Source organism: Gopherus flavomarginatus, chromosome 1 (genome assembly GCF_025201925.1).
Source record: "Gopherus flavomarginatus isolate rGopFla2 chromosome 1, rGopFla2.mat.asm, whole genome shotgun sequence".
NCBI classification, from domain to species: domain Eukaryota; kingdom Metazoa; phylum Chordata; order Testudines; family Testudinidae; genus Gopherus; species Gopherus flavomarginatus.
In genome coordinates this window covers 194,234,181-194,261,527 of record NC_066617.1, presented here as the reverse complement: position 1 = coordinate 194,261,527, position 27,347 = coordinate 194,234,181, and the positions used below count along the sequence as shown (strand labels likewise).

General features: G+C 40.4%; 1 protein-coding gene across 2 annotated transcripts in view; it reads right to left on the bottom strand.

The window, feature by feature from the left end:
• NCAM2 (neural cell adhesion molecule 2) overlaps positions 1-27,347 on the bottom strand; it is a 561,732-nt gene that overhangs the window by 52,189 nt on the left and 482,196 nt on the right. For both annotated transcript variants that reach the window (XM_050957625.1, XM_050957634.1), the window contains exon 15: positions 13,144-13,324. In XM_050957625.1, the coding sequence (XP_050813582.1) occupies positions 13,144-13,324 (181 nt within the window). The remainder of the gene's footprint in view (positions 1-13,143; positions 13,325-27,347) is intronic.

The window sequence follows — 27,347 nt, the reverse complement described above, 5'->3', positions numbered from 1 at the left end:
GAATTTTCAAGACCGGTAACCGTGAAAGTAAGAAGAAACCACAAGAATCAAATATAGTCCGAACCATACTGTTTATGTTCCTTATTATAATTATTATTGTCATTATTTCAATGATAGTAGCACCTACAGGCTACAACCAAGATGGGGCCTCATTGTGCAAGGGACTGGACAAACACATAGTAGGAGATAGTCCCTGTTGTGAAGAGCTTGCAGTCTAAATGGACAAAAAAGACAAAGGGTGGGAGATAAGAAGTACTCTCCTGCTTTGCATATGTAGAACAGAGGCACAGGAAGTATAAATAACTTGCCCGAGGTCAAAAAGGAAATCTGTGAAAGAGCTAGGGCTTGAACCTGCATCAACTATTATCAATACACTTTAAACTTTGCTTACAACATTCATAACTTTGCTCTCATGTGTATATGATAGAAACAACGGACATTCTTCAAATATTCACACAATCAAAAACCTATTTCCATGAGAATTCTTATAGTAATGAGTTGAAAAAACATAATGTGATAAAACCAACCAGTTACTGAGAATGTGTGCAGATGTTCATGAGACTGGGTCTGCAGTAGTTTATTTTACACAGCATACTTTTTTCCCAATAATCATAACTATCAGACCTTTCCAAAAGCTACATTTTTCTTTATGAAATATAAAAGAAATCAACCTGAAAAGAATCAGGTAGTTTTTTTCTTGAGACTCGTGGAAGTTACTGAGCTAAAATTTTAATACCTAAGAAAATCTTTGACCAGCTTAATTGATTTCTGACAGCTTTTTTCATATAAATCTTTCAGACATATATTTACATCAGAAATATTCTTTAAAATGTCATCTCTAATTCGATACAGTAGTGGACTTTTAAAATTGTAAAGCAACATGCTAGCAATTATATTTAATATGACAGCTAACTTTTGTGAATGAAAGTATTGTATACTTAAATGGTGGTTAAGCATTTCAATGTTCTGCTAAGCCTAAAAAGCCTATTTTTATTCAAATTATGAGAACTTTTAAAAATTGCCCCATTTACAAGCAAAAAATGTGAAAACTATTATGCATTTTTTGTTGAAGTGGAAGCTTTGTGCAATTTGAGTAGGGACGGGCCCTCTATTAGTGGTAAGAGTCTGTGGCAGCAGTCATGCCTAGTAGTAGGGGAACACGGGCCCTCCCACTGCACAAGATTCTGACCAAGGGCCTCCTGGGCACTGTAAGGAAACCATCTACTACCTGAAGTCCAGCTAACACACTTTTCTGGATCTCGTACTACTTCTCTGTCCCTCCTGGCTTCATGCTGCAGTCATCCTTCTGGGATACTGTCCTGGTGTAACCCCTCCATAGCAGCGAGTGTAGGTCTGTTTCTCTCTGCCTGCCACCTTGCTGTGCTGAACAGACTCCCAGTGCTGGGGTTTCCAAGTCTAAGGCTTGCATTCTCCCACTCCATGGAAAAAAATCTGTATTCTGATGTTTATTCCCTGGCCAATGGGCTACTTAGAAGGCATAGGGTTGTAAGGCTAAATAGCATTTCATAATCCAGGGATCGGTGTCTTTCATGGAATGTAGCCAGTGGCGGGATGTGTGTCAGTTATCAAGAGGATTGAGGTTTCTCAGTAGGTAATACCGCAATGCTTCTATGGCCCACTTCACCATCAAGGTCTCTTTTTTATAGTCGAATAGGTCTTCTCTCTGTGAAATAGTTTCTAGCTGATATAGAGGATTGGATACTCTTCCTCATCCAAATTTCAGGACTGAACTGCCACCGACCTCATGTCTGAAGCATTTGTGTGGAGTATGAACCATCATGTGAAGTTAGGGTGGCAGAGGGCTGGTTCTTTGCTTAGATTAGAATTTTTTCAAGGTCCCGAAGGCTGTATCACAGACTTTGGACCAGGCAACCCTCTTGAGGCTAGAGTTCTTCACTAAGTGAATGAGGGGAGCCATTTGTATGATAAAGCTGTGTATGAGTCATCTATAGAAGCCAGCCAGACCCCAAAATCCTCTAACCTGTTTCTTTGTTATTAGAATAGAGCAATTGATCAAGGCCTTAGACCTTTCTAATCAGAGGTATAAGTTTGCCCCTTCTAACGGAGTATCCCAGGTACATTACTTCATGAAACCTCAACCAGCTCTTGGCTGGATTTGCCATGAGGCCATCTTTCTCAAGGGCCTGTAGGGCTGCCGATATTCACTTGAGGTGTTTCTCCTATTCGTAACTGTAGTGACTATATTGTCTATATCAGCTGCCATGTGCTGGCCTCATGGTTGCAGGACTATGTCCATCAGACATTGGAAGGTGGCCATTGCCTTGTGAAGGCCAAAGGGAATGGTCTTAAAATAGTACAGCAGTCTGGCCAAAAGGACTTGCAAAGGCCATTTTCTCTTGAGATCCCTTTGTTGTGGGAGAAGAGGAGGATCTATCAGTAGCCCTTGGTCAGATCCAACATCAAGATATACTTTGTGTCCCCAAATCGCTCCAACAACTCCGCAATTTGATGCATGCATTATGCATCAAATGTGAATACCATGCTCACTTTTCTAAAGTTGATATAAAACAGATTTGTCCCATCTGCCTTGAGCACCAACAGAATGGGGCTTTGCCACCTGCTTTGAGATTCTTCTACCATCTAGAGGTGCAACATCACTGGCCGCTCCTGACATACGACATCCCACATCTTCCTGGGCAGGGGGTCATTGGTTCTGGTGGATCTTTCAGCTGGGCTCCATAGCGATTTGGTGATATATCAGCCAGGTTTGTCCAGTTTGTGACAAGAACACATAAAAGAAATATCAGACCAACTATCTGAACCCATTGGGCCAGAGCCCTTCCCCCAAGGGAATTGTGTCTGAGACCTGCAGTAAGAGACTCTAGATTGCGGGGGGCGGGGGGGCAAGGGTTTATGAATAAGCTTGTGCAGCCTCACCATGCCTTCAGAAGATTTATGGGATAAATCTGTCTCTCTTTCTTTTCTGGGTTGCCAAATCTCATAATCCACTGCTCCTATCCGGCATATCATCTCAAAGAGCCGTTGCCACCTAGCCATTAATTTGATTCTCAGCTGGACAACAACAGCAGTACCCTGTCACTGGGAAAGAATTCACATGAGCAGGTGCCCCTGTTGCAGGCTTGCTCTTGATACTCTTGGGCCTTTATATGTTTTTCCTTTGCTAAAGCCTTTCGAGTCTTCAGCTTTTCTCATAGCTGGAGCATGTATTGTACTTACCTAGAGCCTCTGGGATCTTTCTCCTCCATGTTTCCAGGGATTCCCTGAGGTTGTCTCCTATATAAACACTTGACAGGTGAGACCCTGGTTGATGCCTGGGGAGCCTTGGGTTCTGCAAACAGGAGGGGCCATAACAAACAATCCCAGTGGCAAGAGTCTTCAGCCATTAACTTTCTCAGGATTGCCTTCAGGGTCCCACTGAAGCATTTGAGTTGCTCATCCGTTGGTGGGTGGTAAATTGATATTCTCTGAGATTTGATTTTCAGTAGCTAACATAGCTAGATAACATAGATTAATTAGTTGTGAAATTAAGTTCATCTCCTGGCCTGCAATTATTTCATTTGGGATTTCCACCCACACAAAAACCTTTGTGAGTTCTGTTGCTATGGTTGCTATATAGGTCATTCAAAGTGGAATGGCCTGGTGATATGTGTCATATCAACATGTGTTGGTGCCCATTCATGCTCTGTTCTAAACAGTCCTATCAAATCCATGCCAATCCTTTCAAAGGGGATGTCTACTATCATTACCAGGAGGGCCCTCGGAGTGTTCTTGGGTCCTGTGAACTGACATTTTGGACAGGGCATGAAGTAATCTCTTACTTCTTTCTAGATGCCTGTCCAATTGAACTGGTAGATAATTCTCTCTAGTGTTTTCTCCCTCCACTGGTAACCGGTGCACAAAACCAAATGCACAAACCAAAGTAGTTCCCTCTGAAAGGGACAAGGTACTGGAAGTTGGGCCCAAACCTTGGCCTCGGCGTTGTGTAGAATCCAGTACAGTTGTTTCTCTCTCAACTCAATATATGGCCATTGTTTTAGTTTATGTCAGTTGTTTACATCTCTATTGACAGCTGTTCATATGTCTGGGACAAGGTTGGGTCTCCCTTCTGTTCCTCTATTAAATCTCTGTTTTGGGTCAGCCATTCCCTATTCAAGTGGTCTTGAGTTAGCTGGTCCCGCTGGTCCCTCAGTGATCCCCTCTCCTGGATCTTCTTGCACTCCTGCAAGACCAGTCCCATGATCCAGCCTTCTCTGACATCGGAAGTACAGTCACCGCCCCCACCCGTCAAATCATTCTCCTGCAGTTGCATTCACAGCCCCAGACCACTGTGCATGTCTCTGTGTATACAGTGAAGGAAAATAGTGGCAGTTAACATCCCAATGACCTCAGCCAGCTTTTCCCTTATGAGTGTCTGTCTGTATCTTGAATCTATTAAGCCTATCACTTCAGACCCATAGTCCCTCAGTGGGCTACTATCTTGGCTGGACCCTTCTTGCAGGCTCTGTGGGGGCAGCTGTCCAGGCTTGCCCTTAGCTACAATCCATCAAGGGGTAGTAGCGTTGAAAATGACTATGCTACTCACACTTGAAACAACTGCCTGCCCGCAGGGCCACTGTCTTTCCCCACTACATTGGGGATGCCACCTTAGCTTCCATACTCCCTGGCTAGCTCTTGGGTGCCATAAGGAAGGCATCTGCTATCTGAGGTCCAGTAACACCATCCCTTGGGTCTCTTCATACTGCTCTGTCCCTCCTTGGCATGTGTCATGGCCTGCGGTTGTTCCTTCCAACATGGCTCATGACTGGGGAGTCCTGGCTTCATGCATAAATCCCTCCCCTTGGAATTACTTTCCTGGTATAATCCCTCTGTAGCAGTGAGTGCAGGTCTGTCTATCTATGTCTGCCACCATGCTGTGCTGAAGAGACTCCTTTTTAAGCTCCTCCTCCACCTGATGCATGCTCAGCAGACCTGTCAGGGTGGAGGCTTCCTGGATCCAGAGTTGTTCCTGTTCCCCTGTCTCTCCACTGCAGGGTTTATCCACTCCATCCCAGGCACAGAATATAATTTTTCAATTGTTGAGAGCTTTTCCTGTCTTTAGTGATGTGTAGTTCTTCTGGCTCCATAAGTATCTGGATGCTTATATTTAAAAAAGTGACTAGAGATACAGAGTACTGAATTTTCAGAGTTCTGTCTGAGACACCAAAAAGGGTGGGGGTTTAGCATTTTTTGAAAATCAAGGCTCTTTACAAATGTCTCAAGTCAGAAACCCAAAACGGTGCACTTAAAATCATTAGCAACTTTTGACAACCTAGAGTCTGAGTATTCTTTATCTTGTTTAGTTAATGTTCAGATTTAAAGGTCCTCCATTTATGAGTACCAGTGAGGAGTTAGTATGCTATTATGGTTTGTTATCAGACACTTGGTTCACCTCAAAAAGGAAATTAGTAACCCTGAATGCAAAGTTCTTATTAGATAATGCTGTGTTTCCATTATTAAGATTAAATATCATTGTGATCACATTACTATGCATTTTTTCTCTATGGACTTACCTGGAGTTTGATTATGCCATGCTCACTCAACGTGAGTAATATTTTATCCTGTAAATATCCCCATTGCAATCAATGGAATGACGTAGTAAAATATTACTCAATGTGAATAAGAATGATGAAATCTGGCTCACAGAAATCAATGATACTACTTACCAAATAAAGTGCTACTGTATGTGATTAAAGTAGGCAGAATTGTGATCTTCCTGACAGACAAACCTCAAGATGTTTGGTGATTTGGTGTGATTAAACAACTAAACAAGTGGCCTGTCAGAACCTTTGGGGTCTATGCAGGGGCGGCTCCAAGCACCAGCGCAGCAAGCCACCAGGTCCGCCAGTCCCGCGGCTTCAGCAGTAATTCAGCGGCAGGTACTCCACCGAAAGCCGCCTGACGGCCATGCTTCGGTTGGCAAAATACATAGAGCCGCCCTTGGGTCTATGTGCAGGAAATCTGCTAATACTAGCACTATGTGTGATATTTCAACATTTCTGCTTTCAGACTTGGACGAACAGAAGTAAAGATGCACAGAAATGAAAATAACAAAGAAAACTTTTTCATAGATCAAAAAATGTTAATTTCAGTTTCAGGTGGCTTTTCACTTTATTGAAACTAGTCACTCCACTCCTCATCTAACTTTCTCACTGTACAGAGATAGGGAAGATATGAGTATATTTTCATTATTTCTCTATTGTTTTCCATTACTGTAATCTTCACATAATTTAACATTGTCATGAGCCACAATATGGAAAGAATTTAATTCTTTTGGTAAGGATGTGCAGGCCTTTTTTGACATTTCTTTCAAATGCCCTACTTTCTCTGGCTGTGAGTGTCGCAATAGTAATAGTGTGAGGTTGTTTGTAAATTTGTCTCTCCTCTAGAGTCACATCAAGTGCTGTTCTGTCAAAGTCTGTTAATGATTTCTAGCCTCCCCCGTATAAAACCACTAGAGTTTCCTCAGGGAATATACTGAGAGCTTGCCATTTCAGTGAGAACAATATGTAAATCCTGTATGCAACTAGATAATATTCTTATTCAACATATTTTTAGTATTCCTTTGTAGGATTCCGTTAAGTGCAAAACATGGCATGTTTGCTATGGCTATTATATCACTGTTTTGAGGGAGTTGTTAACTTAAATATATTTCTTGTTGCCACTTTGGATAAGCATTTCTCTAAGAATACAATATTGATTGGATTCTTAGCTGTGGATTGTATGTATACTCATTAGCATAAATCAGGTATGAATTCACCTAGCTCTTTAAGGTCTCACTGTCCTCTAGACCAGTGGTTCCCAAACTTGTTCCGCTGCTTGTGCAGGGAAAGCCCCTGGCAGGCCAGGCCGGTTTGTTTACCTTCCGTGTTCACAGGTTCAGCCGATCGCAGCTCCCACTGGCCACGGATTGCTGTTCCAGGCCAATGGGAGCTGCTGGAAGTGGCACGGGCCTAGGCACGTACTGGCTGCCGCTTCCGGCAGCTCTCATTGGCCTGCAATAGTGAACCGCGGCCAGTGGGAGCCGTGATTGGCCGAACATGCAGACGCAGAAGGTAAACAACCCGACCTGGCCCGTCAGGGGCTTTCCCTGCACAAGTGGCGGAACAAGTTTGGGAGCCACTGCTCTAGACTATTCTGCTCCCCTTCAGCTCTCTTCTGATTGTGGTTGACAAAAGAAGCTTCTGATTGGAAATGCACCAATGTTGCTATTTCTAGCTCCCTACTTCTGTGGACTACAGATTTGTTTAGGATTATGCTTTGCACCCTTTGTATGTGTGTGCCATGTTCTCTGAAAGATTCTCAGGGACCTGGTGCAAGTTTTTAGAGTAACTAGTTTTTTCCTAGCCTTCTGACTTTGGGATCAACTCATCTCTCAAACTACTGATAATTGGTTTTTGGTAATTTGGTAAAGCTGTGGAGTTTGTTCTGCCTTGTATTAGATGCACCAATATGGATGGCTGCTTACAGATTTACTGTTTCAGACAGCATTGATACCTTCAATGCTTCCTTTAGGATGACTTGTCTTTTGTTCTTTCTTCTAGGTATGACTGAAGACAAATGAGTAAAGGCTGAAAAGGCCTTCATGGATGCACTGGAGGATCTTTCTACCTTGGAAATATCACCCAAGGGTTCTAATTAACACTGGAACATCTTAGTTCAGTTGAGACCTCCATGTGAGACACTAGCTAATTCAGGGTGCTTTGTGGGCCTCTGACCTGAAACAGATTCTCAGGCCCAGCATCCAGAAAAGTTGCAGCCTTGAAACTAGGACTGATGAATTGAGCTTGAAGTCATTGGCACTAAAAAAAATAATCAAACATAGCATATGCACAATTTTCAATGAGTTTTAACTGTCTGGGAAGTTTACAAATTTTGTATGATCTCATTATTAAGATCATAATGGACAAAAAGGTCAGGTTCAGGGCACTAAATTTCATACATGACTCATTTTAAAATTAATATTTACTCAAACTGGTTAACAGATTAACTTCTAAATTTTCAGATAATTTATTCTACACTCAAAGAGTAGGTACTGTAATTTTGAGGAAGATACTCTTTTCTTCATAGGTAACAAAGTAGTTGAATCCCTGGTTCAAATGTGAATCTCAATTCAACCATGGAGCCACGACCAACATCTCCACAATATATGACATACATTTTTCTTAGAGATTAAGGAACAATTGTCTTCCTGTGGCACTAAGGCACAGGCAGTTGGTTTGGGGGAATAGGCAGGTCTAAACACCTTTGAGAATTATGGGAGTTCCCACCTGTCTTGGGCTAGAACCATGAAACCTAAGTGTAGAAATCCAGCCAAATTGGGTTGAATTACAGATAAATAATTTATTTTTCTCTCCTCAAACATTTTGAACTGGCTGACACCAATGCACCATGCTCCATTTAAATAAATTCTTAGTAAAACATTAACAATGTGGCATCTGGGACCAAAATATACATCAGCAATCATAACTAAAGGCTTCTTAAATTTCAGCTTTCTTTATAAAATCAGCATTATATGAAGAGAGATCTAATTTGTTATAAAAATTTTGATGATGTGCATATCTGTTGGCTTATATGCAATGGTAGCAAATTGCCCTCCAAAAGATCATTGTGCTCATTCTGGGGACAAAAAAAAATGGTTGAAGACATCCTGTTAAAATATTGTTGCATTAAAAAAATTCCCTTCAAATTGAAATACTATAGGATTCTACTGTCCTTTTACTGGAGTTATAAGCAGGCAGCTATTACTTGACAGCTACAAGTAAGGACTCTTATTCTTAGCTACTGCTGTCACTGATATCCTTTCCAGCTTAGTTCCATGGGAAGGGACAGGTGGGGCAAAAACATCTAGTATTTAAAAACTTATTACTTTATTTTTACTGATGAAACGTACATTTCCCTGGAAACAAGAATAAGAACCGGAAGCCAGCAGCTGACATTGATACTACTTCTTAGCTGAATGTATTGCTTAAAAAGTGGTCCCATTCTGAAAATAGCATAGTTTGATTCAACAGATCTCCTTCCTCAGTGTATCCTGAGTTACACATGCTTACTACTGACTAAAGTAAATTTTTGCTACTTTTTGGTTGCTGGCAGCACTGAAGACCCAATACAATTCAGAAAGGCAGAACTGGATTCTGTTCCTTCATGTTCATTATCTACAGAATTGTTTAATAGGATTTAGCTACTGGATCACAGGAGCAAACCCAGTGAGGGCAATGTGTCTGCATGTAGATCACTGACATAACTGAAAGAAAATGGGGTTAAATGCATATAGCTGAGGGCCTAACGTGGCCTGAAAAATATTTGTTACTGGCAATTATATAAAAGGAGATAGGACTGTAGCATGGTTTTCAAGGAGGCAGATTAAGGCCTGTAACTGGGAACCTAGAATAAAGGCCAGGAGGGTAACCGAATCAGGTAGGCGTCACTGGAGAATGGAAATCCTTCCACAAACACTGGCAACTTCCTTGGCAAAAAAATAAGACAGATGTTTAAAAGTACTGAGTAAAACAAAATAAAAAACAAACTACCATTTTTTGTATTTTGAATATTTTCTTCCCCCCAAAATCACCTTCTTGGGCTTTTCTGTAGGTTGAATCCCTGTATGACATTCCATTTGTGACTTTTGACATTGTGGTGTTAAACAGAAGGAGTGATTTAAAATCTGCTAGAAATCTGCAGAGAAGGCTTTAATGGATATGAGAAGTTCCCAGGATTGTCAGCATCCAGTTGGGGGAATTATTTCTGTGATTTTTTTTTTATGTTTTATTAAGCGTTTTAAACCACATCTGAAGCAGAAAACCTCAAGACATGCTTATCTGTGGGGCCAGGAAAGTGCCAACACAAATGTCTTGGACTCAGATGGAAAAAGGGGCTATTATATTCATATTGACTTCCTAACTCTGTTAATATAAAAAAATCTGTTGCATCAATAGAAAAATATGTTGTAATACATTCCCTTCTAGATGAACCTTTAGATCTCATAAAGCTGTCATTTCTAGTCAATACTGATGATATAGAGTATCTGTTTGGCATGATGAACACTGACATCTTCGCTGCTATCGGGCACAGTTGAAAATCAGAGAAAATAACACATATTAAATAGATTTTCCATCTTTGCCCATCACTAAATGACTTGGGTCAGGATGAGTGAAGCTGCTTTAGCACAAATGACAGCCATTTGTTCAAAAGGGTAAGCAAGATGCTCAACACTGACAGCAAAGGTCATTCTGTTTGTGGGAACTGCACAGAGATTCTGACTGTTTCAAGGCTTTTAATACAGCACATCAACATTGGGGGCAGCATTTAAAATAAAAATTACTCCTGAAACTGGTACAGTAAAAAATTTGATACATTAAAAAAAAAATGCTGACAAAGCTGCCAGTCATTTTTCTCCTAGATGTGAGCAGATCCACTGAAGTTAAACATTACTTATCTGCTTGAAGTTAAGGATGCATGTAAGTTTGTGTAAAGATCAGGGTTGAAGTTCTAAAACATTGCTTTACTATTAGTGTCACACGGATTAAAAACAAAACCCACACACCTGACACATATTGCAAAACTAGGTAGCACCTTTTACTGGAGGACGGGCTCCCAGATTACTACAGTGAATGCTGTATGGAGTTTGAGAATCTTCTGGCAAAATATTCAGATAATAAAAAAGGTTCTACAGAATTCCCATAGGATGTCAATTTCACACCCACTTTATGCTTTGCAAAAGTAGTTGTCAAGGAAACTAATTAGTTGCATAATCATAACTGCAGTAATTACCCGTATCTAAAGGACTATATGTTACAGGTTCAAATAGTTGCCAAAGCATGTGCATAAAATGAAAAATGCTCCATCTCCATTTAGATGTTGGTTACCTGAATTGCCTTTTATACATAAGTATGGAGCTTTGTTACCACACATGCAGGTATTTTGTGTTTGCGTCAACTGTTGCAATTATTTATGATTTTAAACAATTATAAACAATTGTAAATGGGTAAGCTTATGTTTCATTAGATATATTTATATCTAAGAAGCATTAAGGTGAAACTTTCATACTGTTAAAGAATTCCAAACATATCAAACATGTAAAGGAAATTGGTTTGCCTTTCTTCTGTTTTTCACAAAGTTCTATCACATTTTCTACTTGCAAAAGTTTTTTCATTGAGATGAAAGCTTTTTTGTAGAGTCATATGAGCAAGGCCAGAAGGGAATATTGTGATCATCTAGTCTGACCTTCTGCATAGAACTTCCCCAAAATAATTGCTAGAGCAAATCTTTTTTCCTTATAGCCCACATCTCCTTCTCCATTTTGTCCTGAGGTGAAATCTTAATGCTTAACTGTGACACCACAATGTTTCTGTGGCAAACAGATTGATGTCATAAGGCATCCCCTTTCACTGTAGGATCAAACAGAAGTAGACTAAACTGTGAGGGAACTGAGCCCCTGTCAAGACCCAAACAAATTTCTACTGATTTACACTGACCAAGGGCACAAACCATCACCCTGTTTACACCAGGGCTTGATTTGATCCTAAACTGTTCTTACTAAGTTATGCGACATGCTTCTTAACTGTATATAAAATCCAGAAATAGCACTTCTAATAACAATGGATCGTTTCTGATAATATGGGAAAAGCCATTCACATAGATGCCTAAAGACACTTCTCTTGAAAATATGTTTTCTAAAAAAATCCACTAACAATGTAGCAAGTTGACTGTTTTTTAGCAGCTGATCAGATAACAGGAGGAAAAAAATAATTTTTTAATTATTTGAAATATTTCCAGTGATACATCAAGTGTATAGGTCATTTGGAATCAACACTAGTGAAACCCAAGCTGTTCGTACAATCAGACTTCATAGGAAAAACACATATTTATATGCTATTACTTTTCTCCTTTTTTTCCATTGGCTTTGATATATATTTGGCAAGTTTTACATTTTAGTGTAATATATTATCTGTGTAATTTATAGCATACATAAAACCTCTGTGAAAATTAGATGCTGCAACAATTTAGCACTCGATTTTTAATTTAAATGTTACTGCCATAACCTGAACTAAAACCCTGAAAACTCATAGTTCTAAAATTAAGATGTGTTTTAGTTATAGCAGATCAAAAAACATCTGAAAATCCTAAAAACTAACTTCTGTCCATTGCGTAAATTAAATGAATCAAATTAGACTGTTGCTGAAAATGATGCACGGGAATCAGTAAGTTGTGCCTCAAATTTCAGTTTGAAATATTTTGTTAAAAGTTACATTTTAAACCTCAAGAAGTTAATAACTGAAACACCACTAGCCCTGAACTACTGTGTATTTTTGCTTTTTAAAAACTGTTAACACCAAATTACATACGTGCATATGCATGTGAGCAACTTTATTTATAGGAATAGTCACATTTGAATAGTTGGAACTTTAGAACTTTATACACTAAGTTCCTTAAAGAGGAACTAAAGAGATTAAATCAAAATAGCCCTATTTAAAGCCTTGATCTTGCAAGGTGCTGAGTATGCAACCTGCTCAGGCAGAGCCCTTAATATCATAATTAATTTGAAGCATGAGTAGTGCCATTGACTTGGACTGAACCCTAGGATACCAACACATGAAAAGATTTACAACAGACAACATAAACCACTTTAAAAAAAAAACTTACAAGGAAACAGCAAGTGCATTTCTGAATAACAGCCTCTCATTAACTCTCAGTAACTGAATCTGAGATTCTGTTTCTTCTGCAGTTATGGATGACTTTGCTAACACCAATAGTAGCAAAAGGAAAGGAACTTTGACTGAAAGTCATTTCGGGCAGGGACCGTCTTTCTGTTGTGTGTGTACAATGCATAGCACAATGGGGTCCTGGCCCATTACTAGGGATCCTAGGCCCTACAGTAATATAAACAACAACAACAATCTCCTCCAGTTTAGGGGTTATAAATCCAACCTTTGCTGACAATAAAGAGTACTGGGATGTCAAGTCTAGGCAGTTTAAAAGGTTTTCAGTTCTTAATAAGCTTAAATTCAGAGACTGCAACAATGACCAAAGAGCATACATGTTAAATACTATCAGCAGAAAACAACTAGTTCAATATTAGACTATATTTTAAAATTAACTTACCAGTAATAATGTTGGGCTTTGGTGGCATGCTGAACTCATACAATGTTGGTTCGGAATAACCCAGCCTATTGGCAGCAGTAATTTGCACTTCATAACCCATGGTCCACTGCAGATGCTCTAAGATTATGTGGTCTCTGCTACCCTGTACTTTTTTCTCTAGCCACTGGTCTTCCTTATCTTTCTGTAAAGATGTAAATATTAGTTTAAATAATCAGAAATTCATATACTAAAGCCAAAATTGTTAAGGTTGCATAACCTCAATTAAGCCCCAAATCTTTTTCAAAGGTTATCAGTTCTCACAGTCCATTTTGCCTTCAATATGAGTTGTAGGTAATCAGTTCCTCTGAAATTAGGACATTTTTTTTAATTTGGTCCCTAAATATAGGTTTAAGAATACATCATTAGGCACCTGAGTTTGAAAATTTCGTTATAAATTTGTATTTTGTACAAGTACTGATGCTCACTTCAAAGAACAGAAGAATCACAATTTATATGTTCTTGTAAAGGTACAAAACTGCTTCATTTAGAATAAACAAAGTTTCAATGATTCTTATTATAATCAATTTTTAAAAGAAAATTCTCAATATAAACAAAGTTGACCAGGTACTGAATGCAATAAATAAATGCTCATAAAAACATAGTTATGACTGCATCTGTCCTTAGTCTCAGTGCAGAACTGTGAACAATTATGGAAATTCAGTGGCCCTATGTTAACACTGAAGCAAACAGCATATCCCAGTCAAGTAGGTTATGGACTCATTTATAACATTCTGTAGGATATATAATATCATATACAGTATATTTTATAGTTTTCTGAATTCAAACCTTTCATGATTATTAACCTTCACGTGGAGCATCTAATTTAATTACATGTAATTAAATAATCATTTAAAACTGCCTTATTTTTACTGAAGCTAAACATGTATGTAAGGCCCTCATCAGTGAGTTATTTGACAGAAATTATATTATGTTTAAAAGATAGATAGATAAAAATATTATTTTGAGATCTTAAGGTACACACATAAAAAATAAAAAAAAATAAATATATAAACCCATTGTATTGGTATATTTTACACAGCACTAGAAGTGGTGCCCAAAGTTACAAGGAGCCAGTGGGGCTGAGGGTAGAAATGAACTGGCGGGGCAAAGAGACTTAGGGTACGTCTACACTATGGGATTATTCCGATTTTACATAAACTGGTTTTATAAAACAGATTGTATAAAGTCAAGTGCACGCAGCCACACTAAGCACATTAATTCGGCAGTGTGCGTCCATGGTCCGAGGCTAGCATTGATTTCCAGAGTGTTGCACTGTGGGTAGCTATTCTGCAGCTATCCCATAGTTCCCGCAGTCTCCCTCGCCCCTTAGAATTCTGGGTTGAGAGCCCAGTGGCTGATGGGACAAAAATCATTGTCACGGGTGGTTCTGGGTAAATGTCGTCAGTCATTCCTTCCTCTGGGAAAGCAATAGCAGACAATCATTTCGTGCCCTTTTCCCCTGGATTGCCCTGGCAGACGCCATAGCATGGCAACCATGGAGCCTGTTCAGCTTTTTTTTTTTTTTTTTTTGTCACCGTATGTGTACTGGATGCCGCAGACAGAGGCGATACTCCAGCGCTACACAGCAGCATTCAGGGCTTTTCCTGTTTACCTGGCCACTGCATCCGAGTTCAGATTGCTGTCCAGAGCGGTCACAGTGGTGCACTGTGGGATACCGCCCGGAGGCCAATATCGTCAATTTGCGGCCACACCAACCCTAATCCGATATGGTAATACCGATTTTAGTGCTACTCCTCTCGTCGGGGAGTACAGAAACCGATTTAAAGAGCCCTTTATATCGATATAAAGGGCCTCATAGTGTGGACGGGTACAGCATTAAATCGGTTTAACGCTGCTAAAATCGGTTTAAACGCGTAGTGTAGACCAGGCCTGAGACTGGAAACAAAGAGTTGGGTGGGATCAGTCGGATCACATGAGGAGCCGAGTATAGCAGTAGGAGAGATTAAGACAAGGAGACTTGGATCGTGTGCTAGGAGAGGGACCAGATGAAAAGTATAGGGAGCCAGAAGACTGGGGCTAGCTGGGCAAGAAAACTAGGACAAGGAGCCTGAGAATGATACTGAAATGATGAGTTTTGGGGGGAGGGGAGGGAGACTAGGACTGGGAGCAAGAGGGGAGGAAAGACTGGGACCCAGATAGGGAACCGAGAGATTAGTTACAAAAGGTGATTGGGACTCAGACAAGATGGTGGGGAGAGAGATAAGACTGGGACATGGATGTATTGGGAGGATAGGGGCAGACTGAGTTAGGCTTGGGAGAAAAGAGACAGAAGGGTCTGAGTCCAGTAAACCACTCTCCAGAACCTGAAATAGAACTCAACTTTCCTGAATCCAAACTATCTGCTGATGTCAGCTAATATCTGTGAAACTCACTGGCAACATTTGTCCTAATCCCCAGTTAATCACTGTTCTACACACACAGAGTGACAAACTACATTGCTTTAATTACTGCATTAGTGAAGTGGCAGGGGATCTGTGTGGTGGATCTAAAGGTTCAAACCCTGCCAATGAATGATGTGAGAGTCAATATGACACTATGTGTTAGAATTTCTGTTTTTTAGAGGTTGTTTAAAACAAAAAGCCTAGGAAATTACACCCAATAAACTACGTTAAAATAATGTTATGACTGCAAAGTTAAGCCCTTTATATAGCATTATATATAGTATGTTATATGTTCAAAGCTCCTAATGACTTGCAGATCTGTGTGCTCAGCACTTGTGAAAATCTCAGACACCAGGGTCTCAAGTTGGGCACCCAGAAAAAACGGAAAATGCATTTAATTACCATCTATAAAAAGTTTGGTTTAAGTGACTTGACTAGCATCACACTGGCACCCTGTGGCAGAGGCAGGGATAGAATACAATTCCCAGGGCTGCATTCAACTTCCTTAACCGGAACACCATCCTTTCTCTTCTTGCAATCCCCTACCTCATTCACTATACACCTTCCAATTTCTGCAACGAATGAGGCAGAAGTCCTACAAGCAACAGCCTCTTTCACTACAGAACCCTCATCCATATCCAGAACAGGTTCATCATGTGAACTGAATGAGGCTGGGGTCCTGCGGAAAAATAGCATGTGATTATGTAGTTAAAGGCTGTAAAATAATATATATATATATATATATATATACATATACATACACATAGAGAGGCTGAATTAAGATTCACAAGCAATCTTAATTCTGGCATTTCCTATCTTTTGAGGGTATGACATTGTAATCTTAACATTTTTAACATAGTTTTTGTATGTAATACATAATGAAATTTTGGTGATCATAGTGTATAGCTACAGAAATCACAGCGCATTATGTTTGTATATGCTTATAGAATTATTATATATATTATTATATATATTCAAGTGCATGGGCTGTAGGTCTTTTTCCTAAAGTCTATATCTGTGTTCTATGGTAACATGATTCATGCTCTGTGGACTCCATTTCAAAATTGAATAAGTACATGAATAAGCACAAGGGCTAAGGACCAAATCCTGTCTCTATTCTCTAAAGCTCACGTAGCAGCAGAAACCCAGATATAAAGGCATTGCAATGGGATATCCACCCTACACAAGGCAGAGCAGGTTAAGTGTGGTTAATTATCTTGATAGGCTGCAACTGAGAAAGAACAAGGCAGAGCAGGTTAAGTGAGGTCAATTAACTTGATAGTCTGCAACTGAAGAAGAACCAGGGATTTTTAAGATCACCGAAGATAGAACCCAGCTGAGTAGACAGGACTGGTATAAAGCCAGGAACTTTTCAGCAGAAAGGGGCTGCAGGGAAAGTAGGCTGCAATCATCCCCTGAGAATAACGGGGTGTGTTTGAGCTACAGAGTTCAGTAGTCCGCAGTTACTTCCTGTGATGAGGGAGTCTGGGTCAGTAAACTCAGAGGAGGTCCAGGAGATCAAGAAGAAAGTCGCAAGGAGTCCAGGAAAGTAGCAGGAGCTGGCAGACCACAGTAACCAGATACAGAGTCCCTGGACTGGAGCACGGAGTAGCAGTCAAGCTCGGATTCCCCTACCAGCCACTAGAAAAGCAGCAATGGACCTGGCCTTGGCCTGGAAGGGGGACTGGAACGGCAATTGGGCTGCTGATCCAGTGGGACTTTGATACCCTAAAAGAGGAGGACTATAGTGACCTGGCCTGAGGGCTGTGTCACAAAGAAGGAGCACCCTTAGTCTCAGAGAAACAGAAAGACCACAGGGCGAGGAAAAAGGCATCAGACCTAAGTGCAGCAAATCCCCAGATGTGGTCACAAGGAGGCACCCTAGTCATGAGTGTACCCTGTGACAGGTATATTCTTTCCAAAAGAAGAAATCCAAGGACTGAACTCAAGGACATTATGTGAGAAAAATTTAGCAGTATGTTGCTAATACAAATTTGAAACAATTAGAATAAAGGCAAAATTGGGAGAGTGAGCTGCCTGGGATTCCATCAAGCTTTGCTACCTCATCTTTCCCTAAACAAAGATAAACCCTGTGTTCAGAGCACACCAGTGGCATCTTAGGTAAACAGATAAAAAGAAGAGCAGAAAATTCCTTCACTATCACAGATATCTCATATGAATTTTCAAGAGTCCTTTACTCTCGATAGTACTGAGCAATATGCTCAGGCTAATTTATTTGCTAGAGTGTGTGCATGTATGTGGGAAACTCACTTACTGTTTCTATAAATCTCTCTATTTATGCTAAGCCCCTTTAATTGATTACTTTAGAAGCAGAAAAACAGAACCATAAAGAAAGATTTCTACCTCATTAGGCTTTTCTTGTTATTATAATGCTAATTATTATCTATAGAATGCTGTACACAGTGCTTTACCAACACATAAAAGACAAGACGCTCCTTTAAAGCAAGGACTTGCAATCTAAAATCTGTTCTTTTAGGTACAAAGGCCTCCTATTAGTACTACTATTAGCAGTTTTGTCTCTAATATACATTAAGAAATGTAAATCTTCAGACGTTACAGTTAGAACAGCAGTAGCTTCAGAGATTGCACTTGTGTTTTTTGTTTTGTTTTCTGTAATACTGCTTATTAAGTAGATCACTGATGTTGTAAGCGTGGTCACTGGGCACTATTATGACTGAGATTTTCAAAGCTGTCTAGGAGAACGGAATGCTGTGTTCCATTAATTTTAAGGCTTAGGGAATGAGTTTTTTTTTTTTCGAAGTATAATCTCTTTGCTGAAACAAACCTCACACAAAGTCATAGACCAAAGAATATTATTCACTATATGTATAATGCCAACCCCTTACTAAGTGCTTTACAGACAGGTATGAAGCCAAATGGTAAATTTTTCAAAATGTCAAAGGGTCATATTTTTAAAGGCATTTTGGTGCCTACAGATAAGTTCCTAATGAGCTTATGAAAAACACCTAGGAATCTAATTCTAATTGACTGATTTAGGCCTTGTCCTCATTACAGAGGACATTCGATCCAAACTATGCAATTTGAGTTACATGAATAGTGTGACTCAAATTGATTTAGCTTAGATCTACTTACCAGGGGGTCACACTACGTGATGTCAAGGGGAGATGCTCTCCCATCAGCTCTCCCTATTCTTCTGGATCCAGTGGAGTATAGAAGTCCATGGGAGAGTGATCTGTGGTCGATATAGTAGGCCTTCACTAGACCCATTAAATCAACCACCGATGCACCGATCACCACTCGTTGGTCCCTGGTAAGTGCAGACTGTCCCTGAGACTCCTAAATGCCTACTGGTCAATTGAGATGCAGTGATGAGAGGGGGGAAAAATCAATTGTCTAGAAGAGACATGCTAGTAAAATGAGTAAAAGACTGTTAAGATGTAACACAATATTTGGCTAGAAGCATCTTTGAAACTACAATTGGTGGGTGACTCACACTTGTTTCAGGCAGCTGGGGACTGCAGGTAGGCACTAATGCTCTACAAAGAGATTTAAACAATTCCTGTTATAATATTTATGTATTAGTTTCTTCTATCGTTTTCCTGCTCATGTTGGAAACTGGCAAGACAATATGCCGCCAAGGAAGCAGGGTCTGAGAACTCATTAGGAACAGCCTCGCAGAATAAGGATGAGAGGCCTGTGGTTATTGGACCAGCAGCTATGTAGGCTGTTGCTTACTGGAGATGGCTCAAAAATTGAATAGGCTAAATTCCCTGCTGGTGTGAATTGGCAAAGCTCCATTGAAGTCCGGGGAGCTGCACTGTTTGCCAACTCTGACATTTTTATCGTGTCTTGCAATAGTTGATGCTCTTCATATAGTCCCATCTCCTGGTGATGATGTGAGAATCTCAGCTTTCAGTGGACAAAAAATAAAAAGTTCCTGGTCCTCATGGTTACAGATTAAAGCTTAGAAATGTGACCTGAATGCACCATAAAAGCTCAAGAACCAGGAGGAAAATTCAAAGGACCCCAAAGGAAGTTGAGTATGTCATTACTTGATTCTAATTCCAAACTATAATGGGACCAGGGGTGTCAGGGAAAAGCTTTGTTAGCTGAACATAATTTTTCTTTTCAAATCCACAGGCATTCTGTGGCCTGGAGGAGGATTTCTCCCTTCCAAATTGCTATGGAACCCCCGCCTTAGACTAAGCCTATCTATTTACACAATAACCCAGAAGTGTGGCAAAATTTGTATTCACAATTTTATACTCTGCAGTATGTAACAGAAAGATTTGTGCTTCAGAATTGCTCAGTTAAGTTTATGAAAGTTTATGAAACAGAACAATTCTCTGATGCAAAAACTGATAGGAGTAGAACAGGCAACTTACATAATACACACAGAAAAATACCCTAGACCAGATGGCTCTGTTGTGATCCTTTATGAAGACTTTCCTCAGTCTTAGCAAGAATCTTTGTAGAAATATTAATAATGAAGGAACTGATCCCTAGTATCAAATAAGCAATTGTAAAACACTGCTCCCAAAGAAGGAAAACCTGTCAACTGATGTTCAGCTTATTATCTAATATACTTGTTAAACACACAAGCAAAGATGTTGATCAAGAGGCTGGTAATGAGGCTGGAGGGAGTTATAGGAAAGCTAATTAAATGGGACCAAAAGGGATCAGAGAGGGGAAGCAGTCAACAGATAACTAAGAACTTTAAATAGCATCCATTCATTCTGATGAAAGCATCATGAACTTATGATTGTACTTCTTGTTGAGGAGAGGACTTTAGGCATCCAATTGGAAAAAAGTCATTTAATCCAACTGGAGAAATATGGACTTCAGCCAAACATCAAGCAATATCTATCCATGGTTATAATGCTCCAAGGTACTGCTTTAATGGAGGAGGTTGCCGTGGGGAAAAAGCAGTTGCACTACACACTGGTCATGTTCTCAAGGCCTCCTCCCCTAGTTGTTCCCCCTCTGTCCTCTTTCATTCTTCCTAGGGAATGTTGCATTTCCCCTTTCTTGGTAGCTTTTCCCTCACATCTCTCTTCCTCATTTCATCTTCTTCCCATTTACCAGATTGCTGTTGTCTCTCTTTACCCTTCCCATAAAGGCTCACTTCAAGCACTAGGAGTAATGGAAGAAAATAAGAAAAGAAAAATTTAGATGGTCAAAACTTCCCTGTAGTAGCTCTATTAAACTGTTGAATTTTCTCCAAATGGAAGTGCAGGAAGGCTCTTCATTTAGGAAGCTTAAAACTGGACTGGGCAAAGTGGTATAGGAAATAATCCTTCATTAGCAGGGAGATAATATGGATGACACCCTTTTATTTCTATCCTCTTGAAGAAAACAGGATGAGAAGATTTTCTGGATGTTTCTGCTAAAGTATCTAGCAATAAAATAGTTAACGGTTATTTTATCTATACTTTCATCATAGGCTTGATTGTTAATATCCTATGGAGATGATGGGGTACTACACTTATTTCAGGCTGCCACACTGCAGAGACGAGTACAATGGCTCACACTGGGGAGACTTTATTGGCAAGCATAAAGGATAAAAATGATCTTTTAAAATAAAAACACATATTCTGCACAAAGTGACAAGGCCGTCAACAATACAGAAGAGATGCTGTGGCTCACTTCAGACCCTCCTCACAGATGAGATAAGATTGGGTAATGACACGTCTGGGATACACCTTGTCACTCCTGCTGTTTTATCTAGTTATAAATACTTATCTTAGCAAATAAGAATTAACAGAATGAACCCAGGACTGCAGTTGTGAACTACAGAGCATAAATTGCTCTATAAGCTGACTCTGTATTACTGTTTCTCACTCAGCCTCTAACATCTGTACCTACACTAATGTTAGAAGTGGGTAAATTTAGCTTTGCACCTAGATACAAACTAAACCTATCAAAACAGAGATGCTCCCAGTAGGCTCAATCCCTTCTAAAATCGGTTAAATAAAACCAAGCTCATCTGTTTTTGTTGGCATGGAACAAAAGTTAAATACCTATAAAACCAGAATATAAACCAGATAAAGAACTTAAGCAAAGGCAGCTTTTTTGTTTTGACTTCAAATTGGTATAGCGGTGGAGACATGGAGCGGACTGTGCTATATTAGAACTGATTCTCAGTTCCCTACTCCACTCAGAACACCTGCAAGGTCTCCCCTGGAAAATAAAATTAATAAATAGACAAGAAATGTTTGTAACCTGTCCTTTAAATCAGCTTCTGTACCCAATGACTGGAAGATATCTAATATAATGCCAATATTTAAAAAGGGCTCTAGAGGTGACCCTGGCAATTACAGACCAGTAAGTCTAACGTCAGTACTGGGCAAATTAGTTGAAACAATAGTAAAGAATAAAATTGTCAGACACATAGAAGAGCATAAATTGTTGGGCAAAAGTCAACATGGTTCCTGTGAAGGGAAATTGTGTCTTACTAATCTATTAGAGTTCTCTGAAGGGGTCAACAAACATGTGGACAAGGGGGATCCAGTGGACATAGTATTAGATTTCCAGAAAACCTTTGACAAGGTCCCTCACAAAAGGCTCTTACATAAATTAAGTTGTCATGGAATAAAAGGGAAGGTGCTCTCATGAACTAGTAACTGGTTAAAAGACAGGGAATAAAGGGTAGGAATAAATGGCAAATTTTCAGAATGGAGAGGAGTAACTCGTGGTGTTCCCCAAGGGTCAGTCCTAGGACCAATCCTATTCAACTTATTCATAAATGATCTGGAGAAAGGGGTAAACAGTGAGGTGGCAAAATTTGCAGACAATACTAAACTGCTCAAGATACTTAAGACCAAAGCAGACTGTGAAGAACTTGAAAAAAATCTCACAAAACTAAGTGATTGGGCAACAAAATGGCAAATGAAATTGAATATGGATAAATGTAAAGTAATGAACATTGGAAAAAATAACCCCAACTATACATATAATATGATGGGGGCTAATTTAGCTACAACTAACCAGGAAAGAGATCTTGGAGTCATCATGGATACTTCTCTGAAGAAGTCCATGCAGTGTGCAGTGCAAACAGCAAACAGGATGCTAGGAATCATAAAAAGGGGGACAGAGAATAAGAAGGAGGTACCTTATTACCATTATATAAATCCATGGCACTCCCACATCTTGAATACTGTGTACAGATGTGGTCTCTTCATCTCAAAAAAGACATATTGGCATTAGAAAAGGTTCAGAGAACGGTAACTAAAATGATTAGGGGTTTGGAACAGGTCCCATATGAGGAGAGATTAAAGAGACTAGGACTTTTCATCTTGGAAAAGAGGAGACTAAGGGGGGGATATGATAGAGGTATATAAGATCATGAGTGGTGTGGAGAAAGTGGATAAGGAAAAGTTATTTACTTGTTTCCATAACGTAAGAACTAGAGGCCAACAAATGAAATTAATGGGCAGCAGGTTTAAAAGAAAAAAAAGGAAGTTCTTCTTCACAGAGCACACAGTCAACCTGTGGAACTCCTTGTCTAAGGAAGTTTTGAAGGCTAGGACTATAACAGAGTTTAGAAGAGAACTAGATAAATTCATGGAAGTTAAGTCCATTAATGGATATTAGCCAGGATAGGTAAGGAATGGTGTCCCTAGCCTCTGTTTGTTAGAGAGTGGAGATGGATGGTAGGAGAGAGATCACATGATCATTACCTGTTAGGTTCACTCCCTTTGGGACACCTGGCATTGGTCATTGTCAGTAGACAGGATACTGGGCTGCATGGACCTTTGGTCTGATCCAGTATGGCCATTCTTAGGTTTTTATGTTAAATACAATTTGCATGCAGTTTCTTCTTTACTAACATTCATTCATTGTTGCAGAACCATGAGGAAAAAAAAATGTTTTCTTGACTCACCGATTTTTTTAAAATCTGGTATGTCACAATTTCATGACATTTCATAAAATAAAAATGTAGAAACACATACACATAACAATATGGACACTATCAAATATTCTCTGGAGATGGATTACTATGTAGTATTCAGTATACAGGAATGATGTAGGAATGATATTTTATGGCAGCTTGGAATTGTTATTTAAATCAAAAAAATTATATGACACTGTATACTGTACACTTACTAGTCACAAATTACATAAAACAGATGCTTTAAGTGAATGTATTATATTTTGGCCAAACGGCAGACCAAAGAACATAAAACACACAAACTTAAAGTTCCGAACTTATCCAATACAGACCCAGAATTAAGTACCATAAGGGAACAACTCAGAACACATACGTGAGAATTAAGGTCTCTATAGTGTGTACATGCATTACATCTATATCTTGACCTGACTTTTTAACATGTATTTTATATCTTTCTGTACATACTATACTTAACTGTTATATCTTAACAGTCCTTTGCTCATTTTACTAGCATGTCTCTTCTAGACAATTGCTTTCCCCCCTCCCTCATCTCCACTGAGATATTCTATAACCTACTGGACTGCAAGTCACTTAAATAGGTCAATTAAGATTTAGGGATTTGTGATATAAACACTGCTGTTAGTCCCTCAGGCTATTACTGCAAGATCTGCCACCTCACTCTCAATTGATTTTGAACTACTAATCTTCTTTGGCTTTGGATAGTCCAGGAAAATCACGTCACATGCCAAGTTTACAACTTGTATAATTCCACGGCTATCATCAAACAAGAAATTACATAGTAAGAAACATGCATGACAAAAACTATTTATGAAAGAATGTGTTTGCCCATTGACAGAGCTAACACTAAAGGTAAATAAAAATATCACTTAAAATAACGTCTTGCAGCTTGCTAGTTTCTATATACTATAAGGTCCTAGCTATCAGCTGTTTAATGTATCCAAATACACAATTTCATGCCCCTGGTTTCTTTCACATTGACAGTCTATCTAGACTTGTACTTCTCCTTTTATACTCTAGTGCTGGTAAAATGACCTCCTGGTTCCACCTAGTGAGGTAATATTGGGCTGATGGCAGATGGTATGGTCACTCATTGCATATGCAGAAGTTAAGACAAGTGCAATGAGAAAACTTACACTTGTTGAGTCAAATTCACTACTTTTGCTGGTGGTAAATTTGCCCCCCACCCCCCACCATATTTGAGTATGCTACACTATGTTGGGAAAGCGTTTTAAGTATCCTGTTAGCTACTTTTTATCCTGCTATTGTAATAAGTAAATAAACACACATTTTCAAGTCCTTTTCCCTTTAAATAAAGATCTCAGGAAATGAACGACCACTGTAATGTCGCTAACAAAATGAATGACCACCCTGCACCTTTAAGCAGGGGATTTTTGGGCTGGGCTGGCCCAGGGAAGGCAACAGTGCTTTATGGATGGGGGTGGTGGGGTGTGGGGAGATGAAAACTGCTGCAAAAGGCAAAGAGTGGTTGCTAACTCATCCCTTGGGAATGCAGGGTTTGAAAAGAAGCAGCACATGGCCGAGAGCCTTCCTTTTTACACAGACCAAAGCCCTTCCTCCGTCTTCAGTCTCAGGAGAAAGGCAGGAACCAACAGTAAGTCTCAGTAGGAGTCCTCTGGGGTACTACAGCTTAACTTGGCTCCACTCCTGGTGGAAGCAGAGCAGTGAGCAGGGAGAGGGAGAAAGTCCTCCCAGTTCAGCCCTGAAATGGAGAAGCAGGCCCTTGTCCCAGCATGGCTCCAGGCAGACACAGAACAATGGGAGCAGGGCGGAACAGGGGGAGAATTCTCCCTTTCCCCTGGTTCAGGCGGGGCGAGGCAGATATAGCAGAGTGAATTCACAAAGGGAGGTGCAGTTGAGTAGGGAGGCAGCTGGGAGTCAGATTATGTCCCTAGGTATACAGGCGAGGAGAGGGAAGGGGAGTGTGGTCCTCTCTCAGAGCAGCTGTGCGATGCACAGAGGTTTCGGGAACAGGGTTTCTGGTTTTACCTGCCATGGACAGGAGGCCACAGGGATGGAATTTTTCTTCTCCCTCCCAATTAGTGTTGATGGGAGAGGGAACTGGGGAGGAATCAAACCCTGTACAGTGATTTGGCCCAGGGTGAACCAAGGCCAGGAGGATCCTTGCAACAAGGGCAAGGGGTTGGGGGAACCTGGGATAGTGCCTATCAGGCTTGGGCAAGGGGGGCTCAAGAAGAAGCACTCACCCAGGCAAGTGAGTTCACTGCGTTTCATGGTGGGACAGTCAGCCAGGATTTGATACAAGGAATCAGGGTTACTGTGTCTGAGGTTGTTTTCACAGCTTTGCAGGCCCTACAAGGTGTAATGGCTTGCCTAGATCTAGGACATTCCACTCAGGTGATTGCAGGAGATGAGGCACACACGGAAGTCAGGAGTGAGTTAAATCAACAATGAATAAAGGTTCCCAATTGCAGAGGTGTTTGGATCTGCTTTGGGGTGAGTTACTTGAGATGGTTTAGGGTCCCGTACCAAAATTATGTGGCAAAGATGAGCACTGCAGGCACTAGTGGTTCCTCTGAGGCTTACTCCATCATGTGGTTGGGTTTTTTTGGGGTAATCACATGGGCTAGCTGGAAACTGTCTCAGTATGTCTGGAGGGGCCCACTCCTGTAAGCAGATGAAGGGTGCAAGCAGATGCAGGGTACTGCATGGCTGATACAGGCTAATTATGTTCCTCCAACATGGGGACAGCCATGGGAGAGGTGTCTTGCTAAAGCCGCATTCTTTAGCTCTGAGAGAAGCCTAGCCTTGTTAGATATATAAATATAATTGGGTGGACATGCAATACATTCAATGGCATACATTTAATCACAGCAGTTGCTGTTACAGCATCGGGCGAGCATGCAATACATTTACGGGCATACATTTCTCTATGCAGTGGCTTTTGCACGTTCAGGCATCAATGCAAACCATGTTTTGGGTCTCATAGAGCACATTCCTGCCACAATGGTGAGAGGAGGTACAGGATGCAGGGTAGAACAAATGCCACCTGAAGGTAGGCCCTGCTTGAACAGGGAGTGGGTTACAGAAGGCAGGCCAGTGCAGGGGGACAGCTTCAAGCATTGGAATGGTCTAAGGCCTCCTGTGGGACTACCCCAGCAAAGCCAATGGGTCAAATGTATGTGCTGCGTATCTTATAATGGGAGTTCTTATCCCCTTTATATACAATAACAATGATTAAAGTCAAGGGTGGGGTTTGGCTATGTTGTTAAGGCAATAATTCCACAAGAATGAATTCAGGGTACAGGGGCAGGGCCATCCAGCCAATTGCCTGTGAACAACTTGTGGGTTTCCCCCAAGGCTAGCTTCAAGCAGCAGAAGAATAGGCTATGGCCTCCGGTGGAATTACCCCAGCACGGCTGTTGGGTCAAATTTGTGGGATAGGTTTAATGTGGGTTCTTATCCTTTTTACGTACAATAATAATCATTAAAGTCAGGGGTGAGGTTTGGCCATGTTGTTAAGATTACAATTCCACAAGAGGAATTTGAGGGTACAGTGCAGGGCCACCCAACCAATTCCTTGTGCACAACTTGTGTTTTGCCTTGAGTCTTGGCCCCCGCAAAGGCTCCAAGGAATTACATTGCTTCATAATCTTTCTGGGGTTGACAATGGCATAGCACATGTCTTGTCTCATTTTCAGATCCACAGATTTTTGGAGTTGGCACCAGGAGCAGCCAGGAACCCAGGCAGATGCCATTAGTGCTATGGAACCTTGCTGTAGAATGGTTGTTAGCGTGGTGCGGAGATCAGATGCTCAGTGCACATGGCAGGCTGTGAGAGACGTTTTAATGATTTCATGCAATTTCAGGATCAGGAAAGCCAGTCAGCA